At 51.5% G+C, this 9,137-nt stretch overlaps 1 protein-coding gene across 1 annotated transcript; it reads right to left on the bottom strand.

The window, feature by feature from the left end:
* Positions 1-2,254: 2,254 nt before the first annotated feature.
* On the bottom strand, positions 2,255-8,300 carry SPATA19 (spermatogenesis associated 19). Its single transcript, XM_007450399.1, has 7 exons — positions 8,145-8,300; positions 7,920-7,976; positions 7,348-7,440; positions 7,079-7,170; positions 3,958-4,035; positions 3,606-3,681; positions 2,255-2,420 (listed from the first exon to the last, which is right to left on the bottom strand). The coding sequence occupies exons 1-6, from the start codon at positions 8,220-8,222 to the stop codon at positions 3,615-3,617; spliced, it is 465 nt and encodes a 154-aa protein (XP_007450461.1). The 5' UTR covers positions 8,223-8,300; the 3' UTR covers positions 2,255-2,420; positions 3,606-3,614.
* Between the last annotated feature and the right edge of the window lie 837 nt (positions 8,301-9,137).

The raw sequence follows: 9,137 nt of genomic DNA, 5'->3' as shown, positions 1-9,137 counted from the left end.
CTCGCTAATAATAAAAGAACCTACACCAGAGGGCTGCTTGGGTTAAGTGCTTATAGTCTCTAGTACATGCTAAGAGGTCACCAAATACTGGCTGTTATTCTACTAGACACTCAGTAAATGTGAGACGGTATCTCCAGTCTCTGGTCTGTGTGTAAAGAGCTTGGAAGTCCTCACCCATCCTCTCAATAAGAGAAAAAGCTGAATAAACCGAAGAGCAACAACTCTTCCTAGATTCGTCAGAGAACTAAGGTCACAGGGTAAACCGCTGACCTGAAACTAGGAGAGACAGACAGGTGGATACAGAGACTCACAATGTACCAGAGCAGAACCTCCAGGAACCAGGGCCAGGGAGCAAGGCTTAAACTATAGTTGATAGTTGATGGACTACTGGTAACTCAGTGTGGACAGGCTTGAGAGTTAACAAGTCCAGGAGGTCAGTCTCAGGAAGGACCTAAGGAACCCCACCAGGTTCTCACAGTGACGATCAGAGAAACCTCCCCCACTCCCATCTCCCAGCAAGAGGAGGGGGAAATAGCCATTTTGAAATATGTCTTAAGCATTCTCTTTTCCTTAACAAAGGCCTGCTCTCAAGGAAAACTATTTTGCCAGAGCCTACCTGGCCGAGGGAAGGAAAATATTCAACTGTAGCCCCCTCCTGCTTTCCCGTCCCTCCTGAGGTAGGAGTTGGGGGAGAAACACATGTGAAGGTCACAGGCCAGGGGCACAGGTTAACTGAGACCAAGATCAAGTCAGAGGATTACAGGATAGTCCCCTCCCTGCCCCTCACACCTCACCACATCAACAGGGCTCCTGTAAAGTAAGAGGGGATTACACCTCAAAGAACTGCAAGCTTCAGGCCCTATTTAAGGAAGAATCTCTAGGGAAACCCAAAGACAAAAAGCAAGGACATGAAAGGAAATTTTAGCCTCTGACACCACAGCTGCTGGAAGGAGTAAACACAGCCTGACCCCTAAGCAGACAAGTATAAAACCTCACACTGAAGGCCTGTCTACCTCAGTTCCTCTATCTCATTCATCTTACCTGGCTTTCAGCAGAAAACTACAAGGTATGATGAAAGGTGAAATATACATTCTGAAGAGACAGAGCAAGCATCAGAACCAGACTCAGACATGACAGAGAGGTTGGAATTACCAGACTGGGAATTTAAAACAACCTTGATAAACAGGCTAAGGGCTCTAGTGGAAAAGGTGGACACCATGCAAGAACACATGGGTAACATAAGTAGAGAGATGGGAACCCCAAGAAAGACTCAGAAGGAAATGCCAGAAACAAGAAACACTGAAATAGAAATGAAGAATGCCTTTGATGGGCTCATCTGCAGACTAGACATGGACAAGGAAAGAGTCAGTGAGGTTTAAGAAATGTCAGTAGTAATCTTCCAAATGGAAAAGCAAAGAGAAAAAAAAAAGAATGAAAAGAAGTGGAAGAGAATATGCAAGAACTGGCGGACAATTACAAAAGGTGTAACATTTGAGTAATGAGAACACCAGGAAAGAAACAAAAAGAACAGAAAAAATATTTGAGGTAATAATAGTTGAGAATTTTCCAAAATTAATGACAGACCCCAAACAACAAATCCAAGAAGCTCAGAACACCAAGCATGATAAACACCAAAACATCTACACCCGAACACATATTCAAACTGCAGAAAATCAAACACACACACAAAAAATCTTGAAAGCTGGGGTGGGGGGACCTTACCCAGAGAGGAGCAGGATAGAAACACATCCAACTTCCCTTCAGAAACCATGCCAGCAAGAAGAGAGTGGAGCAAAATATTCAAAGTGTTGGGGAGGGGAAAAAACCCCTAGACTTCTGTATTCTTCAAAGCTGGCCTTCAGAATGAAATGGAAATACTTTCTCAGACAAAGGAAACTGTTGCCAGCAGACCTGCCTTGCAAGAAATGTTAACAGTTCTTCAGGAGGAAAAAGTATGTAGGTCAGAAACATGGGTCTACATAAGGAAAGGAAGTGCTCTAGAGAAGGAGTAAATGAACATAAAATACTTGAGTGAAATAGACATGCCACACCTCCCCCAGGAAGTCCTCCTGCCCCAGCACAGCCCTGCCCCTAACACCCCAGGAGCCCCGGCATAGCCTGCTTCACACAGTGGTAGGGGCCTGTCAGCTGTCTCCCCGCAAGGCTGAGAGCCTGTGTCCCCAGAGGCAAGCCCGTGATGTGCTCAGGGTCCAATGAATGAACGATGGCAAAGCACTCACACCAGAGGCCAGGATGGTGGTTAAATAGTGCATCTCTTTATCAGCAGTTCAGCAAGAAGACTCCAGTGCTGCCACTGTCACAAGGAAGGGCTCACCCACTGGATTCTCTCTGCCCAGGTGTGGTCGCTCCTCAGGTCAAGGGGGGTTGGACATCCTTCCGACACAGGCAGCTCCTTGACCCTGAAAGGCATCAACCTGGGAGGCAGGGAAATGCCCAGGGGCGCATCACGGAAATGTGGGAAGGCTGACAGGCAGGGCTGGCAATGCCTCCTTAAGCCCGCTGCTCTCGACATTCACAGAGCAGGATGCAGGAGTGGAAAGACCCATGAGGAGGAGGGGTGGTGTGTCAGGAAGAGCTGGTGCGGGAGCCTGGCTCTGCACCTTCAAACACAGAGGTGCCAGCAGGCACCCCCGACTCCTCGTCCTTGCTGACGTTAGCAAACCACTGACACGGCGCTTGTCACGTGCTGGACCCCATGGTCCACAAGGCAACGTCCTGAAGTCAGGAAACAGGCACCAGGGCATGAAGCAATCGCCCACACTGGAGCTGGAAGAAAGCCATCACCTGCTCCCCAGGGTGGCCTAATCTCTACTGTGAGTACAGCTGCACCACCACACCCTCCTCTTACAGTCATTTGGGTCAGATGAGAAACCTAGGCAAAGTGCCTCATGCAGAGCTGACATACAGTAAGCGCTCAATAAATGCCAGCATACACATCCACGGCCCTCCTCTAAGTGTGCTGGTGGCCCCCCCATCAGCTGCCATGATGATCAGCATGGTCTCTCCTGCATGGCAGGGGTGCAGCAACCTTTCCCGGACAGATACCTCCTGGAGAGGCAACTCCTGGCCTCGGCACAGAGCAGCACAAACAGCCACTGCCATGACCTCTGGTACCGCGTGCAGGCCAAGAGGCCACACGACCCAAGGTCACGGCCCTGATCGGGGGGCTGGGCCAAAACCTGTGCGCCCTCGCTCCCACCCCAGTGCTGTGTGACCCTGTGACTCAGAGAGGGGTCAGCAGACCAGCAGCGGCTACACCCAGCAGCTCTAGCAACTCAGAGCTGCAGGTCCCACCGCGGCCTCGACTGCCCAGCCCCTGAGACCCCGGGGCCTGTGGACAACTGAGAAGCACTGGTCTGCGACCCCACAGTGAAGACTCAGAGACGCACACCTGACCTTGACTCCAAGTCCTTCTGGAAATCTAAGAGGCGTGGCAGGAGCCTCAGGCAGCTGCCTGCTCCCCGACCCCCAGTGGCCCAGGTGCAGGCCCCTCGCTGGTATTCTCAAACACCACCCAGTGCGCCGGCTCCCTGCCCAAGGAGGCCATCCTCTCGGCCCGGCCCCTCACCTGTCAGCCCTCTCACCTGCTGCTCTCAGCAGTCTGAGTAGGAATTTCTCTTGTGAAGCTCCTGAGATGCCTCAGCCGTAAGATGGCATATGCTGCAGGGGACAGAGGAGAGGAGAGGCAGTGGGGAGACCACAGGGCAGCAGAGCTCCCCCGAGAGCACAGACCCAGACCATCGCACAGGGCCGGGTGGGCCGGCAGCCCGAGCCTGGGCCCAGGGGCTGAGTCCCGGGAAGAGGCACTCAGCCCAGAAGGGCTCCTGGCTTGGCCGGGCCCAGGGCTGGAGCTAAGGGAGACCCATGGAGAGGCCAGCAGCGCTCCACCCACCTGCTCCCAGTTAGGACACGAATCAACTCATCTCAAACGCTTACCTTCGTCTCACCTGCTCTATCCGTTCTCGCATGGCATCATTTCTCGCCTCGCTTGGCACTTGGAAGATACGGGTACGGCTGCAAAACACCATCAGACGCTGGGGTTCCCGGGTTCCTTCTCTTCTAACAAGTCACCGTGGAACCTCCAGGGTTGGAATCACGGGAGACCATAGCTCTGACCCTGTCACCATGAGCTTTTGAGCTGCACCTTCACCCTCCTTGTATCAGTAACACAGAGCATTCTTTTTGCTAACCAAGTACCCCTGAGCCCCCCAATGATCCTGGGCAGGTAGCAAATGGTCCTAAGGAGAGTCAAGGAGACAGAGAGGTTACGTGCCTTTGCTAGAGTTACAGAGCGAGTCTGAATTCCTCTCCAGCTTCGTCACCAGCTCTCTATCATCAGCATTGTGCCACAGTCACTATGGTTTAGAGATCCTTCTAGAACATTCTGTCACAAAGAAGCTGCAGGCTCCTCTTTGCTGCTGTTGTTTTTGTTTTATTTCACTGTTCTGGACTTGCCTTCCTCACCACAGTCCACTTCATGCCCTTCCCAACTCCACACCCCAACAAACCCTCACAAACCCTCCACTCCAGGAAAAGCAGCCTGCCCACCAGGCCACCATTCTTATGCCCACCGGACCACCATTCTTGTGCCCACCGGGCCACCATTCTTGTGCCCACCAGACCCCACCCCATGCTTGACAGTGCCTTCTGGGTAATGCCTTGCTCTAGGTGCTTTGGGGTTTTCCCTGTGAATTCAGCTTTGATACCGCCTATGAGGACCCACAGCCCAAACATGCTCCGGAATATGGCTCATACAAAATGGAGCTGGTCAGTGCCCAAAGAGAGAGAGAAGAAAGGACAGAGGGCCTGAGGGGACAGGGGGATGCCTCCGAGAAGAAGGGGACACAGAGGCTGGATGGGGTTGGCCAAGGTGCCAGGCTCCTGCCCGTGTGGAAGGCCCTACCTGGCTCGGGCTCCTGTGTGTCCAGTCCCTGCCCAGACACGGGTCAGCCCAGGTGAATGTCCTGCTAGGAACCCTTCTGAAGCCTAGGCAGCAAAGCCAAGAACCTGTGCAGCTCGGCCCCCTACTGTGCCCTCCTACTGGTGTCCCCAACATGTCATTCAGTGCTCACGTGCTTCTCCACCCAGGTCACTTGTATCCTTTCAAATGGGGAACTTGGTTTATGTTTTTCTCTCTTCCAGAGGCCGTGGCAAACATCAGGTGGCCAGTACACATCTACCATATAAATGAGCATTCAGTGGTGCTTAATAAAGGGATATGCAACCCTGACTACGAACTTAATGAAACTAATAGGAGGATACCAAAATCAGTGGACTGGAGGGAGAACCAGGCTGAGTTTATTGGTTTAAAATCTCCACAGAACATCCAGAGTGGAGAACTTGTATGTAGATAATTGACTGATTTCTGTCCCATGTCTCCAAAGCTTTAACCTACTTACACTATACAGCCAAGCTCTAAAAAATACCAGAGGATGATGTTCAGATTGTGCAAACCAAGGAACTGCAACAGCTAGAGCTGGTAGCGTGGCCAGGTCAGGGGAGGACAAGCCTCCCACATGCAAGGCGGTGGACAAGGGACAGTCACCAATGTTCATGATTTGGGCGACCTTGGCCGGCTTCCATCCAAAAAAACCCTTCCCCAGGGAGGCCTCACATTAGACCATTCTTCTTATGCAATTCTTGAGCATGTGAATCCTCTTTTAAAATGCTAATGCCACTGGGAGGGGTAAACACAGGAAAACTGTACATCCTGAAGCAAAAACACATTTCTTGAGAAACATATCTTCCTTGATAGGAGAGAGCAAAGCTGGCGATGGGGGCACAGAAAGGAAGCCAAGTCCAGAGATGAGAGAGGGCTCCTTCACAGTGGGGGCAAGCCCAGTGGAATCCCACAATGACTCTACTGGGAAAAGAGACCCAAGTGAACACGCATCCCAGAAGGAGGCAGGGAAGCATGTGCCGAGGCAGTGAGCCAGGTTCCAGGCCCAGCTCCCCTGCCTGGAGTCTTGCTCTTCAGAGCCAGGAGAGGTGGTGGCGGTGTAGATGGTCTGTGCAGGCTGGGACTGACAAAGCAGCTACTGTGGAGCACAGAATTCTAGCGTCAGGGCTGAGAAACCTCCTCTCACCTCCGCCCAAGATGAGGGCTTTGGCCTTTATGAGCCTATTTTCTTTTTTTTTTTTACCATCTTTATTGGAGTATAATTGCTTTACAATGGTGTGTTAGTTTCTGCTTTATAACAAAGTGAATCAGTTATACACATACACATGTTTCCATATCTCTTCCCTCTTGCGTCTCCCTCCCTCCCACCCTCCCTATCCCACCCCTCTAGGTGGTCACAAAGCACCAAGCTGATCTCCCTGTGCTATGTGGCTGCTTCCCACTAGCTATCTATTCTACATTTGGTAGTGTATATATGTCCATGCCACTCTCTCACTTTGTCACAGCCTACCCTTCCCCCTCCCCTTATCCTCAAGTCCATTCTCTAGTAGGTCTCTTTAAGGTGCAGCCACTTCTGGACAAATCAAGTGCAAAAACAACAGAAATCTGAAATTTATTCAGAAGCATTTAAGAAATGGTAAGCAAGCCCAGTTTTCCAACCCCCCTAGTCATTTTAAAATTTAGCAATGAGCTGGGCTTTCAAGATAGCAAAAATATTCCCTTAAGACACCAAAGTAAGGGCTTCCCTGGCGGTGCGGGTTCGAGCCCTGGTCTGGGAAGATCCCACATGCCGCGGAGCAACTGAACCCATGTGCCACAACTACTGAGCCTGCGCTCTAGAGCCTGTGAGCCATAACTACTGAGCCCAGGCGCCACAACTACTGAAGCCTCCATGCCTAGAGCCCATACTCCACAACAAGAGAAGCCACCGCAATGAGAAATGAGAAGCCCCTGCACCGCAACGAAGACTCAACGCAGACAAAAAAAAGAGAGAGACCCCAAAGTAAGGCTGAAAAACTCAGTCAAAGGAGTCAACGTCTCTAGAGAAGGAGGGCCGAGGGTCTGTGTTGGCCAGTAATCCCAAAGAGGGGGGCTTGTGCCTTCTCTGCTTCCCCCTCCCCACAGTGTGCCTAGCTTGGGGCAGATGAGATGCTTTACCTCCATCTTATGAACTGGATTCTTGTTCTTTCCTCCAGGACCTCCTGACTCTGGTTTGTTAACAAGCCAGATTTTGAGAGGTGGTGCTTCACCTAGGAAATCCGGGTGGAGTCCGGTGGTTACTGCCCAGCAAGGACCCCACGGCCAGGGTGGAGCCCAGCCTGGACAAGCTCTGCCCACTTGCCCAGGACCCTTTGTGGTAGGACCCGCCTCCCCCTTTCCCTCCCCTTGCCCCCTCCCCAGGATGGGTGGCTCAAAGGTTCCATTACCTCGTCTCTGGTCACACGTACATCTTGGCCATGCGTGGGCGGGCAGCTGGTGGACATGTTCTCCTTCATGTCCTGGGAAGCCTCTTCTTCAGTCTGAAAGGCAAGCAATTTCCCTCAGAAAGTGTCACTCTATCCGGCCCCAATCCTCCCTCCTCCTCCTTTTCCCCACCACAACACACACACGCGTGCCCACACAAACACGCTGTAGCACACAGTTCCTGCAATTAGCTCGTCTACTGCTACCTTCCTGTGGAATTCCAGGGACTCAGTAAGTCATGGGCCCAAGGTCCTCCTGAGACACCCTGCAGTGGGGCCACACATCTGAAACGCCCTCCCCTCCTGTGTGCCTGAGAACCAGGGCGGGGCTGGTGGTGACGCCAGCCCGTCTCTGGCGAGGGGACAGCCCAGGTCCTTCTGGACATGTGGTGGATCAGACACGGCTCTAGGCAGGCTGGTGGGCAATGAGCTTGGGTTTCCTGGTTGTAGGGGGAGGGACGTCCAGCTCCCTGCACCCACTGAGGCCAGCTCTCTACAATCTGTGGTACCCTGAGTCCCAGAGGAATCTCACTCACCTTTTTCAACCAGTGCTGTACTACAGACACAGCCTCGCTCTCCACAACTTCCACGTCCTGCAACAAAGTGGTAAGTCGATGCCCTCAGAATACAGAGAGACCCAGCCCCTCCTCCATTATCCACAGTTAGCACTGTGAGATCTTCTCTCCAGAAGTGCAGCAGGGGCTCAGAGGGGAAACGATACCTGACACACTTTCCACGTGGCTACCACCAGCCCCACTTACCGAACTGACTTTCGGTGGGAAGGGGAACCCGGCACCTTTCCGGGCGAGAATGTACACAATCCATGTTGTAATTATCATCTTTGGACTTATGCCAGGCCTCCTTCGTGGCTCCCTCCTTCCACTGAAGCAGGCTGAGAACTCCTCTGGCACAAGGAGGTCCTTGGAGGGAGGTGCCCACCTGATTGGCTGGCCAATGATGATGTGACAATGACCTCCTTTAATCCCCAGGGTCAGAGTGGAGGTAGAAAAGAAAGGTGAGGAAGTGTCCACATTAGTGATGGCCACAGCTCAGAAATGGAGGTGGGAGGTGGGCAGTCAGGATATGAGCCTGAGAAAGATACAAGAGGGAAGTTACTGAATCAAAGATAGAAATTATGGAGGGTAAGGGAGGCTTATGGCTGGTCACCCACTCTTGAGCACTGCTGAAGCAGAAAGAGATTTTATAGTCAAAAGAATAAATTTGTAACAAAATAACCTGGCCCCTCTAGACATTCGTTCAAACCATGCCACAGCATTTCTTATTCTTCCTCTTAAAAATGGGGAGAAAGGGCCTGTCCACCCAGAAAACATCAAAGATGAAGGAGCAAAACTCTCAACAAGGACGTTTTACTTTTGTGCCTACTTTGTTTTACACAAGTGATTCAAATCACAAAAAATAATCCAAACAATAAGAGGTAAAGGGTAAAAAGGGCAAGTGCCATTTCTTGTGAAGCATATTTCCTGATTTTCCCAAGTCACCCATAGTGGACTGCCTAGGTGGAAGGACAGTTAAGTGGAAATGAAAGGGGGGTTCTCTTGTGACTTCACAGTTGGGGGCAAACCATTGACAGGGGCTCAGATCGCTGCTATTCCCATCTAGAACCTTCACCAGGGAAGTGAAGTTCACAGTATCCTAAAGCAAATGTTTAGCTGCTCTCTAAAGTAGTTGTAGCCTAACCCTGAGACTATTCTCAAGGTCTCAGAAATGAGGGTTGTAATCCTGTCTCCACCACT

The sequence above is a fragment of the Lipotes vexillifer genome, unplaced genomic scaffold, assembly GCF_000442215.2.
Source record: "Lipotes vexillifer unplaced genomic scaffold, Lipotes_vexillifer_v1.1 scaffold322, whole genome shotgun sequence".
Lineage (NCBI taxonomy): Eukaryota > Metazoa > Chordata > Mammalia > Artiodactyla > Lipotidae > Lipotes > Lipotes vexillifer.
The sequence above is the reverse complement of the archived record's forward strand: the minus strand, read 5'-3'. Positions and strand labels throughout refer to the sequence as shown.

Coding starts and splice junctions, on each gene's coding strand:
- SPATA19 (XM_007450399.1), bottom strand. CDS start 8,222: ATGATAATTACAACATGGATTGTGTACATTCTCGCCCGGAAAGGTGCC. Junction 7,441..7,919: donor TACAGCACTGGTTGAAAAAG/GTGAGTGAGATT, acceptor CTTGCCTTTCAG/ACTGAAGAAGAGGCTTCCCA. Junction 4,036..7,078: donor ATCCAGTTCATAAGATGGAG/GTAAAGCATCTC, acceptor GGTGTTTTGCAG/CCGTACCCGTATCTTCCAAG.